Source organism: Tribolium castaneum, chromosome 9 (genome assembly GCF_031307605.1).
Source record: "Tribolium castaneum strain GA2 chromosome 9, icTriCast1.1, whole genome shotgun sequence".
In the NCBI taxonomy this organism is placed as follows: domain Eukaryota; kingdom Metazoa; phylum Arthropoda; class Insecta; order Coleoptera; family Tenebrionidae; genus Tribolium; species Tribolium castaneum.
Window position 1 is genome coordinate 2,977,581 of NC_087402.1, and position 24,312 is coordinate 3,001,892.

Genomic DNA, 24,312 nt, shown 5'->3' on the forward strand with positions numbered 1-24,312 from the left:
ATTTTTGCTTGAAAGTAATTACACTGAAACTTAAAGTTTGCAAGAAAATTGTTTAAAAAGAATCGAAGAAAAAAAATTCTTCTTTAACTCTTTAAAGCATTCTTTATGCAGGTAACTTCAGTTGTAATTTGTAAAATAAAACAAAAATTTCTAAACAACGTTTATTTACATAAATACAGCTCTACAAATGTTAAAAAACAGAATTAACATTTCTAACTGGCAATTTATTATTTTCCACATCAACAAAACCCTTGGCTCCTTTACTCTTCACCCTCAACTTAATCTCCGGACTTAGGGTTTTTTCATGCCACACTGTGGTAACCTGAACCACACTTCCTTTCCCAATAAAGCCACTTTCGTGAGCCGCAGCCAACTGATTAACAACGCGTCTCTCCACTTCATATTTTATTGACCTAGCACCGTAGTGGACATCGTAACCGTCGGCAAGAGCCGACTCCACACTTCGATCCCAATTTAAATCGATCTTGTGCTTATCTTTCGCCTGTAAAAAATCAAATTACGCAAACTAACAATAAAAACATGCGAAAACTAACTCGCTGTGCCCACACTGACATTTCCCGACTAACAAGCTGCAATAATTCGGTCCTGGAAAAGGGTAAAAAATAGACGATTTCGTTGATTCTCCCCAAAAACTCGTCGCGTTTAAAGTGCCGCTTCAGGATGGGCTTGACGACCTCGTCCTTGAATTTCCGGGAGATGGTTATATTATCGGAAATTTCTTCATCTAAAAAAAAAAAATTGACCGAATAATTTCAAAATCAGAATTATAACACGGACCTGTTGTGTTACTCAATCTGTTGGCCCGCAAATTTTCAATTTCCTGCCGTAACTTCAAGCCATGCTGTGCTATTTCGTCGCTGGCCAAATTCGAAGTCATGATGAAAATCGCATTCTTACACTCGATTGTTTTACCATGACCGTCTGTAAGTCGCCCCTCGTCAAACAATTGAAGAAGAACTGTAAGGACGTCAGGGTGGGCTTTGTCCACTTCATCAAACAAAACAACAGCGTTTGGACACTGTTTTAGACGCGAGGTCAATTGGCCCCCTTCGTCATGTCCGATATAACCCGGAGGTGCCCCAATCAGCTTAGCAACTTCGTGTTTTTCCTGATACTCGGACATGTCCAATCTGATGAAAGCTTGGGGCTTCTCCTTGTGAATGTACGCAGCCAACTGTTTGGCCAACTCAGTCTTGCCTATCCCGGAAGAGCCCAAAAATAAAAACACCAAAGGATGCTCGTCATCGCCCCAACCGTTCTCCTTCCTACGAATGGCTTTAAATCAAAATAAATGAATAAAAAGTGGACAAATATTATGCAATTACTTGCAGAAACTATTGTGATTGCGCCTTCTTGGCCAACTATGCGTGTTTTGAGTCTTTCCTCCAGCGGAAACCTTCGGCGCTCTTCCAATTCGTTTTGCTTTTTGATTTCTTCAAACTTTGAGGTTTTTTCTTGCAAGTAGTTTTTCAAATCACCTTCAACAGCATATGCAAGGGGGGTATGCCCGGCTTCGTTTTCGATAGTAGGGTCAGCCCCCTGATCTATTAGAAGCTTAACAATACTCAAATTATTAATCAAGACGGCGTAATGCAATGCTGTAAAACCCCTAAATGACACTTTGGCGTTTAAACTATTTGAAAATTCTTCCTCCCGAGTCATGAGAACTACAAATAATCGTATTTTAAAAAAGACAGTCGCGTGAATACCTTACCTTCGATTGGGTGCAGCCCCTTTTCCTTAGCCGTCCGCTTAGCACTGATAAATTCTTCACCCAAATTGGGCTCTGCCCCCGCTTCTAGAAGTGCTTTAACCGCTTCATATTGATTGTTGACTGCGGCCACCATTAAAGGGGTCCAGCCCAGCTCGTGGCGTGCGTTTAAATTAGCTTTATTTTTAATAAGACTGCAAAAATAAATTGAAACGATGAAAAACAAGCCCAATCTTACGTTTTTAATTCTTCTACAACGCCATACTGGGCAGCCCGAAATAATCTCTTGTTACTTTGCGTTCGGTTATCACAGGAAGCAATGACAAGTCCTGTGAACCCTAAAAACGCCAAAGAATCTGTCTTAGGGTGGTTGAAGCCCCGTTTTTCCTCATTTTGCTGGAAACTAGGAAATTTGGGTGCGCAAATGCAGCGGTTTCGAAATTTGAAACAAGTGGAGAGTCTCACAACGTTCCTAAATCTCCACATCGCGTAAAATTGAATTTACAGAACATAATAGTCTTAGGTTAGGATTTCAAAAGTGACAATCTGTCGTCAGATTGAGGTTAGCTGAACGTCAAACTTGTCAAAATTTGATAATATTTGAGTTAAATAATGAAAATTAAAGAATGAATCGTTGGAGGTACACTAGTCCCTTACTGTTAGATAACGAATCAACGCTGACGTGTGAAAAAAACGTCCGATTATATGATGGGGATCAAAAGGTAGAAACCACCCATAAAAACGCCTTACGATCTCTAGTTTTTTTCAGACATCATTTGAGGGCGGAGAACTGATAATAACCACTCACAGGATACTGTGGGGCCGCCCTGGCGCCATCTCCAAAGGCCAGACCTGTCTGGCTTTAAATCTTTCACTAATTGTTTACATTGAAGAGGAATCACCCAGCGCTTTTAGTTTCAGTCGTTCACGAAAAGTTCTTTTGCATTTGTCAGAACCCACAGATCGTATGTTTCAATTTTTATCAAACAACAAATCAAGGGGCAATTTTAGTTGAGGATGGTCCACAACCGTCCAGCATTTACAATTTTATTAAACTGTCCTTTAGGGAAGGATTTGGTTCAGATGTTGTCGGGATTTTAAACGACAGCATCCAGAAGAAGGCTTGGGAGGGTCGGACGGTCCCGAAAAGTGTCCCACAGATCAAACTAAGAACGGGAATTGTGGGCATTGAACGCAGCCTGCAGGAGAAGCAAAAAGCCACAGATGAGAGCATCTCAGTTGCCTTCCAAGATTTGAACAAACTCATGGGCATGGCTAAAGAAATGGTGTCACTTTCGAAAATGATTTCAACAAAAATTAAAGTATGACTACATTTTTTCCAAAATTAATGGAGTTTTCTTCACATTTTTTTCATTGATTTATTTTTTTGATTCAAGGACAAGCAAGGGGACATAACTGAGGACGAAACCGTTCGGTTCAAGTCCTATCTTCTTAGCCTGGGCATTGACGACCCTGTGACGCGAAACGCCTTCAAGTCAGACAACCAGTACTACAGGAGTCTGGCCAAAGAAATATGCGATTTGCTTCAATCTCATATTGAAGACAGGGGAGGTATGATGGCCTTGACTGACGTCTTTTGCTGGGTGAATCGAGCAAGAGGGTTGGAGCTGCTTTCTCCCGAAGATATCCTCAGCGCTTGTCAAATAATGGAATCAATGTCTTTGCCGCTGAAGTTGATTCAGTTCAGTTCAGGTGTTATGGTGCTGCAACTTGCGACTTTGGATGATGAGAGTGTTGCAGAAGCTACAGCGATTTTGGTAAATGTTATGAAAGTGACCTGTGACTTTAAATTAAGTCATAGGCAACGTTGACCAGAAATATAATTGAAAGTGTGGTAATTAATTAATTAATTTGGTTTGCAGTTGGACGATAAAGGATCACTCTCTTCTGAAGAGTTAGCACAAGCACTCGGAATTTCTGTTACTTTAGCTAAGGAAAGGCTTTTGACTGCGGAGAAACATGGAAAGTCTTGTAGAGATGATTCGATTGAAGGCCTAAGATTTTATCCTAATAAATTTTTAACCAATTAAAATAATAAATAAATTATTTGTTGTAAATTTTGTTTTATTTCGACCCCTTTTATCAATTTCTGGTTTTATTAAAACTGAAAATGTTTTGATATCAACGTGAGAAAACAAATTCATATTTAGATTAAAACGTGTCCTTGTCCCGACTTGAACAAAGTTTGATTTAGATACTTTGATTCACGTGTACATTTTTCTTTAATAAAATGGCAGCTGCAACACGAATGTTTGGATTTTTTTATATAACAACATAATATTGAATAGTTGAGTTATTTGAAATAATTTAAGAGTTAAAGTATTTTTTAGTGTTTTTTGCGCTTAATGATTAGCACTAAATTGTGGAAATTAGTCTAATAGATTTTTTTTATCTTTAGAACACTTGTCTTTAAAGCATACTCAAAAAAGCCTTTGGCTCATGAACCCGTTCAATACAACAGTTAAAAATAAAATATTAAAAATTTTGAACTATTTTTATAAGGTAGAACGTGTGCTATACAAACACATGGAGAAAACGATTTAAAAAAAATAATAGAATTATTTACGTGATTGTCGAGTTTTAATTATTTATATATATTTTTTGGAAAATCCTTTAAAGTCAGACTTACCTGTACCTAAAATAATGATATTATTACTCCATAAACAATAAACTATTTTTAGCACAGTTATTAAGTACTTTGTTCTTTGTTCCTTGACCTTTTTTAAAAAATTGATGGAATATTTTGTGTACGAAAATACTTTTGTTTATGCTGAGCGATTATTGTTTTGCAATAATAATCCAAAACAAATTACAATTTACAGTTTGTGTTAAATTAAAACAAACTTGGAATATTTACTTGTCATAAATGAATTCATATTTTATTAAAAAACGGTGATATTAGACGATAGCGTTGTAATTTATTTATTTTATTATGTTAAATTTTTGATAAAAATTTAATATCCAGGAAGTGTGTTGCAGTGTTTATATTAACCACAATGTTAATTAATTAATTAAACCTAAATATGTGGCAACAACTCTGTACCAGTTATTTAGACAAAAAGAGCAGGAAAAGCCTTGCTTTTTTATCAAGCGAATAATAAAAATACTTGGTTATTATAGTAAATAAATCAAGTTTCTTGGGGTTATCAGTGTTATATACACAACAATAATAAAGGGGTCGCTGTTATACTTTACAATAAATAAAGTGATGTTCCTAAATATTTAGTCAAAATATCGATGTAGTCAGGCAGTAACAATGCTTTTGACCAGACTGAGTATACAAGAAGTCAATAACATAATAAGTGAGCATTTTATTAAAATTTTTGGTAATGTGATCGAGCATTATCCAGCCGCCGCAATCGGAATTCTCAAATTTCGGCCTTTTCGAAACGCCACGGACATTTCCACAGCAATCAACAACTTTTTGGACCAACTTAGCTTGAAAGGTACGACTGACTCAATTAATACAGCAAATCCTGATTGTTCTTTGGCAGAAAAACAAAGAATTTTGCTTTTGTATCCGGACTTAGTCGGAAAATTGGCAGATTTGAGCATATTTATGCTACAGATTGATCAGTATCAGAGAGTTTCAGGAGCAGATCAATTAACCATCGACGATAAACACAAGCTGGGAAAATTAAATAAGCGGTAATTCCTTTCAGGTGACAAAAATTTGAATGATAGTGTTTTTTAGTTATAGGGAGAAGTTTGGGTTTCCGTTTATTACATATGGCAAAGCAAATAAAAATGTTTTTACCATTTTCTCCGAAATAGAAACTAGGATTGAGAACAGTGTGGAAGAAGAAACGGAAATTGCACTCAGCGAAGTGAAGAAAATTGGAAAATTAAGGATCTGCGAAATTTTGCAAACATAGTGGTTTTTGGTATAATGTGCACCCGTGTTGTAAATAATTCGACAAAACTGTTTATCATTAAATTATTAAAAAGCAAATGGGTCTAGAATTATTTTTCAGTAAACAACAAACAGCCATTTTTTTAAAAAAAATTGGTCTTACGATTTTAAATAATCAATAATCATTAATTAATTAATGAAGAAGGCAAGTTAACTGTTTGTGGATTTATTTATAATATCATGTTAAAATCAAACTGGAAATGAATCAAAAAATTTTCAATCCAAACGTACTGTAAAGAAAATGGCGACTAAAGGTTGCAATACGAACAAGTTTAAAACTGTTTTATTCACGTGAATGAAGGATGATTGTAATCTAGAGATCTAGAATTTTACAAAAAAATATTAATAAAAAAAGAAACTAAAGAGCGAGAAAAGGAGAAAGACAAATAAAGATTTAATGCAGTTATTCTGACAATTTTTTTTATTGTTGCGGGAACTTAACCCTCGGCTATATTTTTTTAAATAAAAATGTGCGAACAGAAACCCGTTTTAAAAAATTCGTAACCCACGATTCCACGAAACAAAAATCCGAAAGATTCCATCCTCCAATTAACAAAATACCGCCATGTTATAGAAATCCCGGGCCATAAAAACTTTAAGGGTTGATGTTTTAAACATCCAAGATGCCCGACGGACGGAAACGCCACACAATAAACGTCTCAATACCGCCATAAAATTTATACAATTTCAGATAAAGTGGACAGAGACGGCTACACTTTATGACGGCACCTTCATTATACTAGGAGTTGCTTTGAACAAGACCGAAACATTTTTTCTTTATGGTCATACAAAATTTTCTCCAACAAGAGGCAATTACCCACCAATTATCAGATTCAGCATAAAATAATTAGGACTTTCAAAACCACAAACATTACCTCAGTGTGGTGGTAATTCTTTTACGTTTTACAACCACTAATTGTAGAATTATTATAAATACACAAATCACTTTAAACGAACAGGTAATGAAAATAAAATCGTCGAAACTGTACTTATAAGAATAGAACGATGCAATATCTAGTAAAGTTAGATCTAAATGTAAAAGAAACGTTGTCGAGTTGTCTGTTAGGGCACAAGTTGAGATGTCCCAAGGGTGTCGTCCAAGTTACGCTCTTGAAACTCCCGGAGAGTCTTCAGCGGACGAGATATGTGCCAGGAACACAAAAGTAAAGGTCTTACTAACTTAAGAATATTGACAAACGACGAATTTTATTATTAATGCCTTAAACTTGTCGTAAATCAATTCTTAAACGATAATTAACAAATATCGGGCGTTCACTCGATTTGCAGATTATCTATACAAGATTACGTCCTTCCATATAAAAATAAAACCATTTTATAGCCAATCATCGTCTTAGATAATATTTGTGAAAGGGGCGGCCACCAAAGTTGACGCGATCAAAAGAAAAAAAAAAGATACTCTAGCCAATCAAAAAAGCTTCAACAGTTTAGAATATGTATGGTTATTATGTTATACAACTAAAAAAAAGTACGATAGTTTCAAAAGAATAATTTAAAAAATTATCATTAGACGAAAAAATTAAACTAACAATATTTTAACGGCGCAATTACTGTTTTGGTCAGCTTTGTAGCACTCTAATTTTTCGTAATTGAAAATGCGACATAAATTACTTTGTGTAAATTTCGGCTTGTTCTCACGACAATTTTCTAATCTTTTAACATACACACTGTATACCGCCGTCATAAATTATTTTGATGTTTATCTGACTCACGTTAATTAAGAAAAACCGTAGTAACATTTGTGAGAATCTAAAAAACTTGTTATTTTGTAGCATTGTCTCATAGGCGATGAATTCCGAAAGTACACCACCTTTTGATTACTCAGGGATTAAGAAATCAGCTCATAACACGAAAGTGTTTACAAAATGTCGCTACATGTATTTACTTTTTGCATATTATTAAAGTGAAGTAATTTTACCCGAAAATTTTGGGAAAAAAATAGATTGGCAAAGCACACCTGAACCACAAATTGTGTCTTTTCTACTCGGAAAGGTAACATCCATTACTGAATTGGAGGGTGCCGCCCTATTGTGTCTCGCACGGCCCATAAAATCGAACCATCCCCTGCTGTGGTCCTGTCCTCACCTCCGGCGAAGAGAAAGATCTCAAATATTTTGGCAGCGGACGAAGGTTCCAACAAATTACAATAAATTATTACGGGGGCGCTTTGCTCAAAACTTCGGCACTTTTGGACATTTTTTAACACATGAACTGATACATATTTTAGTCTAAGTAAAAGTACCTACTTGTTAGCGTATTTTAGCGTTTGCTATTAAATTACCCGTATTTTTCTATCCTTCCATATAATTTATTGTGTTTTGCTTTCCAATTCTGTTTCAAAATTAGCTTTTTAACCTTATGTTAGTGGATTTCTAGTTGAAATCACCTAATTCGGTGTTTATTTTCGTTCAGCTTAGCGTAATTTTTTAAACTACAATTGAGATAACATTTAGGTTTTTGAATAAATATAGTTATTGTAACAACAGCATCATGCAAGAGCGTGACACTTATTTACATCTCACAGTTTTAGATGATCCTTAATTCAGTAAAAGGAGGTTAAAAATTCCAAATCCTTTAATCGCGAAGGAAGATTATGCTTACTTTCATTTTCCTAATTATCTACTATTATTTCTAGATCAGTGTAAAATTAGTGCAAAGATTTTAGTTGCATTTTTCCCATTCACCAATTTCTAATCCAGGCTTGGAGTGAATTGCTATCATTCCATATTTTAAATGAGTTATCAATTTTCATAATATTTTGCCGACAAGGTGATGGGGATTAAGGTAATCTCTTTATCGGCGTTTGATCTTTGCCGTTCAACCGACTTTTGAGTCAACGTTTTTCGATCAATATGGGAATATTATAGTGTTTTTGCCGATCATTACGACTGAATTTTTCATGAGTAATCTTCTAGGAATTACGTAATAATAAACGCCATACATAATCTCTGTGTATATTTGCGGACCGAGATATGCGTTTGGATTCTCTTCTTTTATACTGCGGCTGAATTTGGACTAGATAATGTTGTAGAGTTTTTGGAATTTAAGGAATATTTAAACAAATCTAATTTCTTAATTTGATAAGATTGTAAATTGTAATAAATTTTAAATAGTCATTGTTATAACTATTGACAGAGGTTTTTATGGTTTATTTGATAAATATCGAATAAAGAGCTTAAGTGCAATCCTATAAATTACGTATTGTCCCTTAAATGCTCTCTAAGATTTGAATAAATATTTAAAGTCTGAGAAAATAACGGAAGATTTTTCAGAAAAAAAACAAAGTTTCAAATAAAATCATTTATTCTTCACTCGATACCAAAAAATAAGTTACAATCTGCCCCTACTCTGCAACACAACAAGACGTGGATACAGCGACCTTTATTTACAAGGTATAGTGAAGAAGAAGCAACAAGAAGGCACATAAACGTTTGTACAAATTTACAAAGTGCGAATTTCTAGATAATCCGGTGCCACACTCCGATGAACAGTTTAAAAATGCTACAACACAACAGATAAACCTTTATACAATACTATATACACAATGGCCGTAACAAAAAGATAAATATATGAATTATGCACAGTAATCTCCGGGGTGATGTGACTCGATAAAATAAATAAAAACGCAAAATCACAACACAATTTCATCACAAACACTGAAGATTGTCTTCTTTCCATTCCACGTAAGGGGACGGTCATATGAGTTGTGAGGGAATTAGGGCCTGGCCCATCTGAGTCTGGGTGTTGTGGATGATTTGCTGCTGGGTTAGGTGTCCCATGTTCATTGGACTGTCCTTCTGGGTGACCTCCTCGCGTTTTTTCACCTGTTTGCGTTCCTTAGCACGACGATTCTGGAACCAGATTTTCACTTGACGTTCGGATAATCCGAGACTGTTGGCTAATTCGGCTTTCCGCCGGATTGTGATGTAGCGGCTGTAGTAGAACTCTTTTTCGAGCTCCACTCGCTGATGGTCGGTGTAAACTACGCGGTATTTGTCTTTCGTCCGGGTCTTGCCTGAAACCAAAACCAAAACATGAAAAAATCCATCACTCAGCCATTTTTAATAAAGTACTTGTTTGCTCATTTCGTGAATTAAGTAAATTTTTTCAAAAAATCTCATTTGAGTAATTGTAGGCTGAGTTTTCTTGTTCAGAAAAAAAAAGTTTCATATTGTCGCAGATCTAATCAAGTTTTTTCAAGTTTATGAAAATTTTATATGCGTTGAGTTGTATTTCAGCGAATAGATAAAGTCCATAATTCATTTTTAAATGTTAAAAAAATAATAATTTTCATTTTCTAAGGCGTAGATATGAGTACTAATCCCCAGTTGTGAGTTTTTTTTTCAAAGGAACACCCTATATTTTTGTGCATTTTTGAATGTAGCTTTCAAAACTAATAATTTTCACCCAAACTTTTATTCGTCTATTTTGCTTAGTTTTTGAAGTATATTAAGTAAATTTTTTAAAGATGTATTACTCAAAAACTAATATTTCTAGAAAAGTGGGACTTTACCACTTTGAAAAAGAATGCTCAAACCTTAAGTATATATTTTTTAGCTTACTACAATCAAGAAAATAAAAAAATTAGAAGGTTTGTTGAAAGTTGGGTAACTTAAAAGTTTTAAATAGAACACCTTATTTTTAATTTTTGAAACCATAACAGTTAAGTGTTTTTTGCTAATTACTCTAAAGATATTTATTTAACTTTAAACTTTAAAAATTATTAACTATTGCCTCATAAGTCGAAAAATGCTCAAGTGAAATATTTTTTTAATTATTAACTTTAGACATTTGAAACTTTATATTTTTACACAGGCAATTTGAGAAGGAAAAACAAAAACTAGGTGTCCCATTTAACTTTTCATTCACCTTTTAAGAAACTTTATACCTGAAAATAAATTTTAATAAAGGAAGAACTTAATTTTTTTATTTGTAAAGCATGAAATTTTGAAGAAGCTATACTTAATATACCTACATGATGAAGAAAATATACATTAGGTAATTTATGGCGTTGAAAAGGCTTTAAATTTGGATTCTACACAAGAGAAGAGATAATTAAAGTCTAGAAAATAGTAAAAAAACACACTTTTACTGCGATCTTTTCACAAAAAAAAGAGGTTTTGGTGTTGCTTGATTTTTGCATGAGAGGTGAAGCGTTCATAAAAATCTAGAAAACAGCCAAAAAAGCCACTTTCAGTGCGGTTTTATTTGTCTATTTTGCTTAGTTTTTGGAACATATTAAATTTTTTAAAGATGTATTGCTCAAAAACTAATATTTCTAGAAAAGTGGGACTTTTACCACTTTGAAAAAGAATGCTCAAACCTTAAGGATATATTTTGTAGCTTACTACAATCAAGAAAATAAAAAAATTAGAAGGTTTGTTGAAAGTTGGGTAACTTAAAGGTTTTAAATAGAACACCTTATTTTTAATTTTTGCATCTAAAAACGTTTAAATTGTCTATCCAAAAAACAATAACAGTTAAGTGTTTTTTGCTAATTACTCTAAAGATATTTATTTAACTTTAAACTTTACAAATTATTAACTATTGTTTCATAAGTCGAAAAATGCTCATGAATAATCTGCATTGTTGCTGAAATTAAAGTTTAAAGTGAAATATTTTTTTAATTATTAACTTTAGACATTTGAAACTTTATATTTTTAGACAGGCAATTTGAGAAGCAAAAACAAAAAATAGGGTGTCCTAACTTTTCATTCACTTTTTAAGAAACTTTATAAGTGAAAATAAATTTTAATAAAGGAAGAACTTAATTTTTTTATTTGTAAAGCACGAAATTTCGAAGAAGCTATACTTAATATACCTACATGATGAAGAAAATATACATTAGGTAATTTATGGCGTTGAAAAGGCTTTAAATTTGGATTCTTCACAAGAGAAGAGATAATTAAAGTCTAGAAAATAGTCAAAAAAACACACTTTTGCTGCGATCTTTTCACAAAAAAATGAGGTTTTGGTGTTGCTTGATTTTTGCATGAGAGGTGAAGCGTTCATAAAAATCTAGAAAACAGCCAAAAAAAGCCACTTTCAGTGCGCTTTTATTCGCCTATTTTGCTTAGTTTTTGGAACATATTAAATTTTTTAAAGATGTATTGCTCAAAAACTAATATTTCTAGAAAAGTGGGACTTTTACCATGTTGAAAAAGAATGCTCAAACTTTAAGGATATATTTTTTAGCTTACTACAATCAAGAAAATAAAAAAATTAAAAGGTTTGTTGAAAGTTGGGTAACTTAAAAGTTTTAAATAGGACCCCTTATTTTTAATTTTTGCATCTAAAAACGTTTAAATTGTCTATCTAAAAACAATAACAGTGTTTTTTGCTAATTACTCTAAAGATATTTATTTAACTTTAACCTTTAAAAATTATTAACTATTGTTTCATAAGTCGAAAAATGCTCATGAATAATCTGCGTTGTTGCTGAAATTCATGTTTAAAGTGAAATATTTTTTTAATTAACTTTAGACATTTGTAACTTTATATTTTTAGACAGGCAATTTGAGAACCAAAAACAAAAAATAGGGTGTCCCGTTTAACTTAACTTTTCGTTCACTTTTTAAGAAACTTTATAACTGAAAATAAATTTTAATAAAGGAAGAACTTTTTTTTATTTGTAAAGCATAAAATTTTGAAGAAGCTATACTTAATATGCCTACATGATGAAGAAAATATACGTTAGGTAATTTATGGCGTTAGAAAGACTTTAAATTTGAATTCTACACAAGAGAAGAGATAATTAAAGTCTAGAAAATAGTCAAAAAAACACACTTTTACTGCGATCTTTTCACAAAAAATGAAGTTTTGGTGTTGCTTGATTTTTGCATGAGAGGTGAAGCGTTAATAAAAATCTAGAAAACAGCCAAAAAAAGCCACTTTTAATGCGGTTTTTGCAAAAAATGAAAAGTTTTCGTTAGAGGACGAGTTAAGCTGGGAATTTTGGTGTATGACAGTGGTATTGTAATAACTCATTATACATTATTTAAATCCCAGATACTTCGTTTTTTTGTCAAACTGAGCCATATATTCTATACCCCTGACATTTTTTATTTTTATTTTACTTTTCTTTTTTTCAGATGAGTGGCCATCTCGATTTTTTTTATTATTCTCATGACACTCTGTATAAAAATGGCGTGTTTGTCGTGCAAAATTCTTTACGTTTTTTTTGGATTTTTGGAACTTTTTACCTATATTTATATTGTATAGGAAAGTTTGCAAACTTTGCCAAACTTGGATGCTTGTCTGAAATAAGGGAAAAAAAACAGCAGATTATAAAACAATAATTCTTTATTAACTAGTAATAAATGTAAACTTCACAGTGCCTTAAATTAATATTAATGTAATATAATTAGTGACTGTATGGTTCACACTCACGCACGCGCAAATGATCAAAAGATGTTGAGATTTTTAATTGCATCTACAAAAACCAATAACACAATTAAACGTCATGTAAATTAACCCTAATTAAAACGTTCAAATCACTTAAATTGCACACAATGATTGCACTTATGGGACGGCTTAAAGTCACACTTTGTCATTCTTAGACAATATTATCAACACTGTCCAGGTCGCTGCATTCGGCCTTAACTTCTTGATGGTTCAATGATTGGGGATTGACTAATTGATGCATCATTATCGAGGGCGTCGGCAGCCCCACGATCAACTGTCCCTGGTGATGAGTGCTCTGCTCTTGCATAAATCCGTTGTGGAAAAGATTGTCAATTTGCGATTTCTCTTCGATGCGCTTCTTGTTCTGTTTCCGTTCTTTGGCGCGTCTGTTCTGAAACCAGATTTTGATCTGCCGCTCCGACAAGCCCAAATTCTCAGCGAGTTCCGATTTCCGCTTGATCGTAATGTATTTACTAACGAAAGTGAATTCTTTTTCTAACTCGATCCGTTGGAGGTCCGTATACACGACCCGATATTTGTCCTTCGTTCTCGTCTTCCCTATAACAAATTTCCAAAGTCAGTCATCGAAAAGCTACTGCACTATTTGAGAATTTCATTAGTTTGCTATATCGAAAAATTCAGCCGGAGAGGTATATCGGTGTGAATGCGATAAGGGCGATCGTTGATCAAGCGGATTAGCGGGCGGTGAGATGAGAAGAGGCGGCTTATTTATTCGTGATAAGATCTTACGCACCTGACAACATGTGTATTGTCCTGGGCCTAGACCAGGATACTCCGCATCTTGAGTCTGTGTTTAAACGGGGATTATATATTTTAACATCCGACAGCAGTACTGATAGCGACTATGTTCGAGTTTATTATCACGAACTGAAAACAGCTACACGACTGGCTTGTGGGAAATCCGAACTGTATTTTCATACACCAACACTAAACTTAATTATTGACACCACACTTGCTTACAAGACAAGGTTTTATCGCAAGCATAAACAATTCACTTTTCTGATTTACAAATATTTGCGTCCATCCTCGTCAACTCCAACACAACGTAAGAACTGATAAGGTAATTTGCACTTTGTCGCAAAATTATACTCACAAACACTCGCCGAAGGAAGAGAATAGTGTCAGAGCAAATTAAAAAGTTTGGTTTAGGACACATTTTTTAAATTAAATTTAAAATAAAAACTCACATTTTATTTATTAAAATAACAAACATACCTATCAGTTTGATTTAGATATGTTTTATTGTCACTTACTTTGAAAGAAAACGTTCTAATTTGGTTCTAATATGCTTCTCTTTGGACCTACATTAGAAAGTTTTATCTTCTAGTACAGCTACAGCTTTAAAATTTTGTAAATGATCCAAATCGGTCGTTCTGGGTTCATCTAAATTATTTTCAAAATGGCTGAGCTGAATAAAGCTGAGTCAAGCTATTGTCATAGTTTTTGACATACGTCAATTCTTTTGTTAAAACTTTTATTTGCAGGAGTTTATTTAAAATATCACAGCCCTTGAAACCTTTGCGACAAGTGTATTATTTTTTTTGTTTTTGATAACCGAAGGGTTGAAGAGTCTTCCAGAATTTTCAAAATTGTTAACTGTCAAAATTCAAGGCTAGTATGATTTTTTCAAAATGGTAATTAAAAACGGCTTTAACTCAGTTTTTTCAAATAGAATGACTATTTTCTTAACGTCAATCGAAAGAACATCGTCATTTATGGTGACTTTTATAAACACGTTCTATACATATCTCCACTGTTTTTTAAATAATCACAAAAAAACGAATTTTACTATGTAATTTTCATCGTTAATCAAGTAGGCCTTGCAAAATGGTCAACAATTGTCAAACTTCAACATTTTATTTAGTTCTTAGCTAGTCTATTATTGAATAAGCAATATTTAATTATGTTTTATTATAATTTAATGAATAAAATTATGTAAAGTAACTCAGTCAATATGTCATGGAATTTTGAACTTCTTGCATCAAAATGGTGGAAAAATCGACCATTTTTTTTAATAATAGCACAACTTTATCGTATTTTTCGAAGGTTTATTTGAATAAAAACGAAAATAATGAGCTAAAGCTCATCAAATCAGTCAGTCATTTTTTTAAAAACAGCTGTATAACAATAATATATTAAAAAAATCATAGTAGCCTTGAAATTTTACAGTTTTCTGGCAGGAAAATTTCAAAAAGCCCTTCAAGCATTTGGCCATCAAATACAAAAAGAATTATTCACTTAAAATAAAGGGTTTAAGATCTGTGATATTTTAAATAAAAATTTGCATAAACAATTGACATTCGTCATAAACAATGACAGATAAGTTAACGACTAGGGTACATTTTATTCACTTTTAAAAGGCACATTCAAAAATGCAATCAAAATAAGTGGTTACTATTAAAATTTCAAAATTAACACCAATTTTTCATTGTTCTTCTGAAAGCTCAGCAATTTTGAAAATAAATTAGTTAAAGTCGGAAAGGTGGATAGCTATATTAGAAGTTTCTAATGCAAGTTCTAAAAGAATAAGCATGGATAAAATCAAAAATTGGTAATTGATTTATGAAATTTTTGAAATCTGAGTTTTTAAATACAATAATAATTTAAAGATAAAGTGGCACAAATTGTAAATTTTATTAAGATAGCATCCTGCACCATTGCTACAGTAGTTTATTACTTTTATTAGCAATAATTTATTATTTTATTGAGATTTCTGTTCTTTATGTCTGGCCATCATTATGACTACTGAACTAGGGGAAATAATTAAGTGGTCAATATTCACATTGGCCTGTGACTATGAAATTAAGTTGCCAACATTTTAGACATTAAGGGTCGGTTTATAGAGGCGTCATTAATTTAATCCGCAATTAAATGCATGATTAACTGATCACGTGACCAAATTGAACAAATTTAATTGGTCCATCCGCGTTGTTAACTTTTAACAACGAATTAAATTTTAACAAAGCTTTCTATAATGTAATAATGTAATTTTGGTCACAGATATAATTATTTAGGTAAAAGCGGATTAAAATTTGAATGTAATTAAAAGCTCTATGAAGGTATTAATCAGCTTCGCTTCCCTAATTGAGACCCCAAGCCCCACTATCACAACTGTTTATTCAGTCGCTAAAATAACCTGTACTCCATTAATACGGGATCAAGCGGCATATGTTGAGGCTCAGTCATGGACATATATCTTAATCTTGTTTGACAGGGCGGTACGGCCCAAGTGGCACATGCCTTTATCGGATTAGCCACTGTTTGGACATGCCTGTCGGAGATTCGCAACGCTTTTAAAATAAATCACTCATTGATGTGTTAACAGAACGATTTATCTTTGACACAGAAAATCCGAAAAATGATTAAGTTGCTTGTAATAAAAAGACAATCTTGTAGGCGAACGTGCTTCGACCGACGGCCTCGAGACCCACCTAAGACCGTCATAAAGAGGCACTCAGACCGCTTTATGGCCACCGTCCTATGCCTCCATGATGTCTATTTAGTGTTTACAGCAGCCCGGTGACTCCATTACGTTTCTTATTGAATAAATCAGACAGTCGTGACAATTATTGAAAAAATTGCCTGTGAAAGACTGTTTTTGTTTTCCAAGTCGGTTGGATAAAAAAAATGCCGAGTTGGTGTAAACAGGGCCATTAGGTGGAATCCCCTCAAGGGCGGGAATGAGTTAAAAATGCCGCAGCCATCAAGAGGCCGCAAACAATACCATAACAGTTGTGGAGGCATTTAATACGTAAAGGGAGCAATTTGTCAATTGTAACACAATAGACGTCCTCTATCGAAATGAGGGAAAGTGTATACGTGTGTATAGTTGGCGCCGACGACTGTATCGTCTGATAATTGCCACAGCGTCGATTCGCAACTCCCTACCGTTTGCGGTTATGCCTCCCTGGGGATCCATTGATGCTATTACACTGTCGCGATGTTATTTCACAAACTATAGCATCCTGTATTCGTGGGATGCTTTTGCTAATTTTACGGACAATTTATGTAATACTCGCGGTTCCGCCTTGAATTAATGCGAGCCGTTTCGATTACTGTTCCGTAAATTTTTTTTTTGAAATGCTACCTATTATCAACATTTTTATTAGTATTATTTCTAACAATTCACAACGAAACGTAGCGATTGATACAATAAGAAATTACCAAAAAGGAGCCGGTTTAAAGAAAGCTCTGTTAAAATTTAATGCGTTGTTAAAAGTTAACACCGCGAATGGACCAATCAAATTGCTTCATATTGGTCACGTGATCAGTTAAGCACGCATTTGATTGCAGATTAAACTAATGACGCTTCTATAAACCGGCCTTTAGTATTCTAGTCACAATCACATATTTTCGTTCAAAATTTTATCTCTTTACTATTGATAAGAATACCAAATATACAGGTATCCCAAAAATAAACGAAAGTAAAAAAACATGCGTTTAGTGCTACCAGTGGAATCCCAAAGCATTGGAATTTTTTTTATGATGACAAAAAAAATCAGAGACAAAAGAAGTCATGTAACAGTTTTCTTTCCTTCAAATCTCCTGAAGTTTTATCTTCTCCTTTTTTTTTAAAAAAAAAAGAAAGTTAAATATTCTACATCGAACAAGAGACATCTTTGGTGACATCTTTGGCTGGAAATTTTAAAAGGCTAAAGGTACAATTTACCAATTCAAATAATACGATGTTTCTTCACATTTTTCCTAACAAAACATTAATAAAATGGAAGAAATGGTTCAAACAAACATATAGTTGAGTATCTGAGATATTGACGATAATGTCCAAAGATTACAAAATGTCTCAAGAAGTCCAGAACCTGTCTAAAAATTAATTTCAATTGCTGTTGTTAGCTATGTCTTTAAAATGCTTATTCTGTTTAATTTTTTTATTCTTACACCGCATTTATTGAACAAACTTTTCTATAGTTATTTTTCTAATTGTGAGTATTATTTTATGAGTAACTAGGTATTCATAGGTGAACGCTATTATGAAAATAAAACAGGAAGTCTTATCATTGAAACATCTTTTTCAAATAACGACAGGTTTGAGCAAAGAGACGAGTACTAAACAAAATTTGTTGTATCATTTGCTCAAAAGCTATTGTACCAGGAATTAAAAAAAATCATTTTTGTTTAGAAATAACAACATTTATGACTCTTTAGAAAATAATTAAAAATAATAATTTTAATTTTGTGGACGGTTATCTAGATATTATCCACTTAATTTTTAACAACTATGTTTAAGAATAATAAATCGATACTTTTTTGCAAAACTATCGTAAACCGCACTTCAGTCAAAAATAGATTTTACTTTGAGAGAAATCATTATGTGAGTAAATAAATATTACCTATGCACCACCTTACTCTAAACTAAAGGTAGTGAGCAAAATATTATAAAAAAATAGATAGCAAAAAGGTTATAGTGTAAAGCTTAGAAAAAATAAGAATTTATTTTATCTAGCTCACCTTATAGAAATTATTATTTAATGAGATATTAAACAAAAACAACGTTATTATATATGACACATTTTATATTAATTATTTTGATGCTTTATATTCTTAAAAAGTCGTAAGTTGTAAGCATATACTTTATTAGCTATTATTTATGATACCACTAAAAATAATAAAATTTAATTCTTGTTGTAGCGTATAGTAGAACGAAGAAAATGTATGAGTATTATTCATAAAATTTTAAATTTTGAGATACTATGTATTATTTATTATACTTACCCGTAATTTACCAACAGATAAACAATAAACTAGCTACATACTTCCATTATTTCCCTGGGGTACTACATAACAAAATATTGTGCAAGTATTTAATGTGACTAATGAACAGTAAGTTTAAATTTCTTCGATATTCGAGCTTTGATTTTTGAAAAGTGAAATCAGGGGAGTTAGAACTTGAATAAACTTACATTCAGTTAACATATTTAACTTTGAAGAAACAGCTTTCATGATTATTTTTTTTTTAAATAATGCCGTGTCCTGATTTATTGTCTGAAAAATTGTTATTAAATGGCCCTTTACTCGCTGTAAACGTATCATAACGCGTTGAAATTGGATTTGCGTTCCCCACCGATCCCTCTCTCCGAAAGCAGGTATAAACCCGACAAGATGTCCGTGCGAAACATCTCTTTTCCGAGGGTAAATTTACAAGAAAAGTCCGCTTGTTATCTCCGAGCCGTTATGTTGGCAAAACTATTTATTTTATTAGGGGTACTCTAAAATTTCGGCAAAACTTCAGAGGGCTTTGGGAAACCCTGCCAGACAAGCCTGCATAATCTTGTCTTGTGATGAATATTTTAACCGGTCAGTTGCCCTTCGAAAAGGTTGTGCCTTTTAATGTCCTTTTCGTCTCGGCCACTGACAAAGTAAGAAAATTTACAACATATTAACCCATACGAAATAAAATAAAACCAGAGTGATGAATATGCTAGGAAAAATAAAGCAAAAGGCTTGTAAAATAATCATGGAAGTTTTATGAAGAAGTTTACGAGCTTTTGGTGAACATAAAACTTTAATAAGAGCTTAAATCAAGTGAAAGACAGAAAAACTAGCATGTTTGATGCAATAAAAGCGCTCAGGTAAAGTCCAAACTTGCCGCTCACTTTCGATACGAAGCAGGATTATTCCAACAGACTTTCAAATTAATTTAATGCCTAGATTCCTCCGTTAGATCAAAAGTTCCCATTGGCCGGGCGGCCATAAAAGAAAACGTAAAATATGGCGGCCACAGATGCACCTGTCAGATTAATGAATATCAACGTGGTAATTTATTCGTAAATAAGACAGAGAATTTTGTAATTATAGTCAACAAAAATCGCACGAACGTTGGGCAACATCACTCCTTTCCAATTAATAGAGGACATTCGAAAAAACATGCATAATTGGGAAATTACTCATGTGTTAATCACAATTACGACATTCGCCGTCGTAAAACCATCACAGCAAGCATGCAAGAGATAAAACGGAAGATTACAACAACAAAGAGCAGAAAGAGAAATTAACATTTTCGAATAACAATAGAAAAAAAGAGAAAAAGCGTACCGATTGCGTCCGGAGCGTCAGCGAAATCGGCCGGTTCTAAAACAAACAGAAAGGCATTTTTCAACACACACAATTTTCAAAATGAAGGTTATGGTCGCAAATTATGATTTACAAGTAATAAAGTAATTAAAGCCATATAATTGCTGGAAGTTCATAAACTAATAAATTAGGAGAAGAACAAACACCAAAAGGAAGCAAAGTGTAACGGTATACACTTCGTGAGAGAAACCTGATGAGAACTCTATAGCAATTTGTTGAAAGTTAATAAAAAAACATTTTAACAAGTTCGTTTTCCAATTTGAATTTTACTTTGATGACGGGGAATACAAACAAAACGGTCCAAATTGATGATAACAGAAGGCAGCGCGCTAATGTCCGGAAATTTAAACAGCCGCTTGATTTGTTTGCCGAAAAAATTCTCACTTTTTGAGAGATGCTCTCTTTGGGTTACGAATAAGAAGTGACAGCGTATAGTGCGGCTATTGTAGATAAGCATTTACTACAAAGTAGTTAGAAATAATCTACCGAATCGGCTTGTTTCAACAAGTGGACTATGGAATACTGGATGGACGAGACAATAAGTTATAATCAACTTTTATTAAAATTTAAATAGGTCAGTAAATTAAGACAAAATTTTTTGTTAGGAAAATGATTAATATAATTTGTACCAAAAAGCTTTTTAATTTAAATCTTCGAAATCATTGTACAAAAATCAGACAAAAAATTAATTAAGTAGTTCTAAAGATTATAAACTCTTTCAAAATTAGTTTAAAAAAAAGCTGAAAACGATACAAAAAAACATCTTAAAACAACAACAGAAACTTTGGTAGATCTTTTCTCTTAGCACGGCAACTTTAAATATACACCAAAAAGTATACGAAAATTATTACGCTCAACTCAATGTGACCACTGATCAATAAAAATTAAAGTTAGGAAAACAATAGGTATGATAAGCTTTAAAAGAAATTGTGAAAGCTTTTTAAAGTAAGTAATATCAAAATTTCATTATTGTGATAATAAATAATTATTAAGAGGTATTAATTGTTTACACTGAACTCGTAGGTAATCAGTTAATCACTTTTCTAACAAGGAAAAATGCTCAACTGTATTTTATTTGTATTTTAAATAACACTAAGCACTTGTCTTTTGAACAATTTGGGTAAAATTTGATACATTTTGGACTATAAATCTGCTAAAAATTTTGTCACGTGACATTTGATCATTTTATCGCTCATAAAGTTACGATATTTTTATTTCTGTGACTTTTTTTAAACACTTATGTTATGTTGGTTTATAGAACTAAATAATCAAAGCAAATTTTGTAACAGAAATATCTTGAAAATTTCTGAGCACAGTTATTGTTCTGACGAAAACTAGTTTCCTGTTTTTTGTCTGTAAAAATATCAGAAAAATAAAAATAACTTGCAAAAACTTAGTTTCACTTGTTCCTCATACTACATGGTTCAGTTATAACGTAAACAACAAGTTTGAAGAGCTCTTTCGTGCTATTTTACGAACAGAAAAATCTTACCCACTTTACAATTTAAAAAAATTGCATCCAGAAGTCATATCTATGTTTGAAAAGTTTCTTCTAATTTCAATTTATTTTCGATTTATGTCTTTATAATGATGCAGGAATTTTTTTAGTATATGCATAGTTAAAACTGTTATTTTAAGAAGAATGAGAAAGCTATTTATATTTTATTCTAACTGAAGGCATTTTTACCTTTATACGTATTGAGAAATTATGTGAAATCGTCGCTGTATTCTGAATACTTACCTTCAACACAACCATTCAAAAGGGCAAAAATAATTCAGGTTTCGACTGTTTTTGAGTATTTTTTGTTATTATTTTAAGTTAAAAGAACTGTTCTTGATTTATTGAGCGCTAAAAAAGTTTTTTTGCAAACTGGGAGAAAATGTAGTTTTTTTATTAAGTCAATCTCTCAAAATAGGAAGACAGATTTCATCTAAGGTGTATATAAAGCATGACAGCCCCTGTAGGTATACATGATGGTGTTCTTAGACAATTAAAGCTGTCGTAAGAACTAAGGACTAAAATTTAAAGAAGTAATTCTGCAAAAAACACAAAATACTTGTACTAAATAATGGTCATATTTATTATTATGAAAACTCCTCTCATTTGAAGTGTAATGTTAAATAAAGTACACCTAAAGGTGTGGATGAATACTGAAGAGGATATATTAATATGTAGGTATCGTAATAAATTAATGTTAATTTAATTTAAAATTTAATAATTTATTACAAATAAAAAAATATTAAAAAAAAGTTATAAAGTCCTTCCAAGACCAGCATATTACCTATTAAAAGTCTATCACCATTGTTTTGTTTTGTTTCTCTTCTTAAATAACCATTATATCATTTCATCACATACCTATTTGTAAACAGAATGCTTCCGATAAATATACAGGATGTTTCATACTACTTTATGAGGAATGCGCATAATATAGTACGCAAATATTCAAAAGCCACAAAATACCATAGATTCAAAAGAGTACGATTTTATTTTATTAAATTTTTGGAAAAATATGGGCCGATTTATAGCATGCAATTTTCTAAAATTTTGATCTAGTTATCTTTGGCAGTTAGGTACTTTAACCCGATGTTCATTACGGAAATAAAATTTCAACATATTTTTTTATGTTTATCGGTAAACATGTCGGACTCATTGACAGGTAAAACGATGCTGAAGTTATTTATTTTTAATACGCAATACATTTCACTGCTGAGGTAATTGTCATGGATAACTAGATCAAAATTTAAAAAAACCGCATGCTAGAAAGCTTCGATAAAATTTAATTCGTTGTTAAAAGTTAACAGCGCGAATGGATTAATCAAATTGGTTGATTGAAATTTGATCACGTGACCTGACCAGTTAATCACGCATTTAATTGCAGATTAAATTAATGGCGCTTCTGTAAACCTAACTTCATTATTAATGGTGAATATTTTTTTCACAAACAATTAACATTTGTTGATTAATAAAAGTGAAGTGCAAGGAGTGAACAAAAGATTTTTAATTTTTCAAAATTTGTAATCTTACAGGCGCAGGCTTGGAAAATTTACGTGAAACAATCTGTACATAATTATAAATAAATGTCTAAACAGATGGGTATTCAATATAAACACAATTAAAAAGTAATTGTGGATAGATTTTATTATAGGTATAAATTTTTCTGTAACTGTTCCAGCACTCTGGACTTATTAAAAACAATGGAATTACCAAAAAAACAAAACAAAAACAAATTTCTGTCGATTTTTATGTTTTAAGCGCACAAAAAGCCCACTTTATCACTAGCTCACTAGAAGAACCGTAGCACTAAGCCCAATAAAAATCGCCTTGGACTTACCGGGATTAGGCTGACTCTGGTAGGAGGTTTTCTTAATCCACTCATAGGGACTCCTCGCCGGCGGCGGCCTGGCCACTTGCGTCTGAATCTGCGGCGATAAATTCCCACTTCCAGCGCCCGGACTCGACATTTCACTCCCGGAAACGGTGGGCGACGGCATCAGTTGCGTGCCGTCGTTGTGCACCATCCCGGAGTGCACGAACTCCGGGAACTCGGCATTATTGGCCGCAAAGACCGAATGTGGCGGCATGTGGCTGTGATGGTGCCACATTTGGGGCTCCCACATCTGCTGCTCGGGGCCCATCTGGGCGCCCTGATGGTAGCCCGCGTACCATGAGTGCATGGGCGCGTTGGCCGGCGCCGCGACGGCTTGCTGGTGACGGTACATGTTGGTCGAGTTGTAGTACGAGACCATCACACACTTTCAGTTTTTGCACTTTGGGTCACACGCACTTGTCACTTGACGGAAATACGGACTCGGAATGGGCACCAGACAACATCACAGTGAGGGAGATTGTGCTGATAAGATTTCAAACGTTTGGGTTGAGAGATGGGGGAGGAGCCGAGGCGGAAATCAGCCAATGGGATAACGCTATTTCTGTAATGGCTGCGCTAAAAGTGACAAGCCAATGATGATACGGCTGTAGGGAGGTTAGGCAATGTTTAATTAAATGTCTCATGCGTGTTGTGGACGAATTGGGTTTTTCTAATGAATGATTTCGCGCTGATAACACGAATATTAGCCAAATGGAGGAGGTTGAAAATTAATTTGGGCCATAAAT

At 33.1% G+C, this 24,312-nt stretch overlaps 4 protein-coding genes across 8 annotated transcripts; 2 read left to right on the forward strand and 2 right to left on the reverse strand.

The window, feature by feature from the left end:
• Positions 1-147: 147 nt before the first annotated feature.
• On the reverse strand, positions 148-2,218 carry LOC662764 (mitochondrial disaggregase). Its single transcript, XM_968842.4, has 6 exons — positions 1,971-2,218; positions 1,736-1,926; positions 1,347-1,688; positions 799-1,296; positions 555-745; positions 148-502 (listed from the first exon to the last, which is right to left on the reverse strand). Exons 1-6 carry the CDS (start codon positions 2,216-2,218, stop codon positions 191-193), a joined length of 1,782 nt encoding a protein of 593 aa, XP_973935.1. The 3' UTR covers positions 148-190.
• Positions 2,219-2,314: 96 nt separating this feature from the next.
• Vps36 (Vacuolar protein sorting 36) lies at positions 2,315-3,810 on the forward strand. Its single transcript, XM_968870.4, has 5 exons — positions 2,315-2,454; positions 2,502-2,697; positions 2,744-3,054; positions 3,130-3,510; positions 3,616-3,810. The coding sequence occupies exons 1-5, from the start codon at positions 2,359-2,361 to the stop codon at positions 3,781-3,783; spliced, it is 1,152 nt and encodes a 383-aa protein (XP_973963.1). The 5' UTR covers positions 2,315-2,358; the 3' UTR covers positions 3,784-3,810.
• A 1,148-nt stretch (positions 3,811-4,958) lies between these two features.
• Positions 4,959-5,705, forward strand: LOC100142320 (2-oxo-4-hydroxy-4-carboxy-5-ureidoimidazoline decarboxylase). The gene is made up of 3 exons (XM_001814267.4): positions 4,959-5,199; positions 5,248-5,401; positions 5,448-5,705. Exons 1-3 carry the CDS (start codon positions 5,010-5,012, stop codon positions 5,626-5,628), a joined length of 525 nt encoding a protein of 174 aa, XP_001814319.1. The 5' UTR covers positions 4,959-5,009; the 3' UTR covers positions 5,629-5,705.
• Positions 5,706-8,969: 3,264 nt separating this feature from the next.
• Cad (caudal) lies at positions 8,970-24,074 on the reverse strand. Of its 5 annotated transcripts, NM_001039409.1 has the most exon segments (4): positions 8,970-9,402; positions 9,404-9,699; positions 20,160-20,195; positions 23,531-23,995. In NM_001039409.1, coding segments are annotated over 4 exon segments (750 nt in total). In that variant the 5' UTR covers positions 23,946-23,995; the 3' UTR covers positions 8,970-9,399.
• Between the last annotated feature and the right edge of the window lie 238 nt (positions 24,075-24,312).

Coding starts and splice junctions, on each gene's coding strand:
- Vps36 (XM_968870.4), top strand. CDS start 2,359: ATGAATCGTTGGAGGTACACTAGTCCCTTACTGTTAGATAACGAATCA. Junction 2,698..2,743: donor TTTGTCAGAACCCACAGATC/GTATGTTTCAAT, acceptor GGGCAATTTTAG/TTGAGGATGGTCCACAACCG. Junction 3,055..3,129: donor TGATTTCAACAAAAATTAAA/GTATGACTACAT, acceptor TTTTGATTCAAG/GACAAGCAAGGGGACATAAC.
- LOC662764 (XM_968842.4), bottom strand. CDS start 2,218: ATGTGGAGATTTAGGAACGTTGTGAGACTCTCCACTTGTTTCAAATTT. Junction 1,927..1,970: donor GTTGTAGAAGAATTAAAAAC/GTAAGATTGGGC, acceptor TTATTTTTGCAG/TCTTATTAAAAATAAAGCTA. Junction 1,689..1,735: donor GGGGCTGCACCCAATCGAAG/GTAAGGTATTCA, acceptor GATTATTTGTAG/TTCTCATGACTCGGGAGGAA.
- LOC100142320 (XM_001814267.4), top strand. CDS start 5,010: ATGCTTTTGACCAGACTGAGTATACAAGAAGTCAATAACATAATAAGT. Junction 5,200..5,247: donor GGACCAACTTAGCTTGAAAG/GTACGACTGACT, acceptor GTTCTTTGGCAG/AAAAACAAAGAATTTTGCTT. Junction 5,402..5,447: donor CTGGGAAAATTAAATAAGCG/GTAATTCCTTTC, acceptor AGTGTTTTTTAG/TTATAGGGAGAAGTTTGGGT.
- Cad (XM_008193508.3), bottom strand. CDS start 23,945: ATGGTCTCGTACTACAACTCGACCAACATGTACCGTCACCAGCAAGCC. Junction 20,196..23,530: donor CCAGAGTCAGCCTAATCCCG/GTAAGTCCAAGG, acceptor TGTTTGTTTTAG/AACCGGCCGATTTCGCTGAC. Junction 13,647..20,159: donor TGACGCTCCGGACGCAATCG/GTACGCTTTTTC, acceptor AATTTGTTATAG/GGAAGACGAGAACGAAGGAC.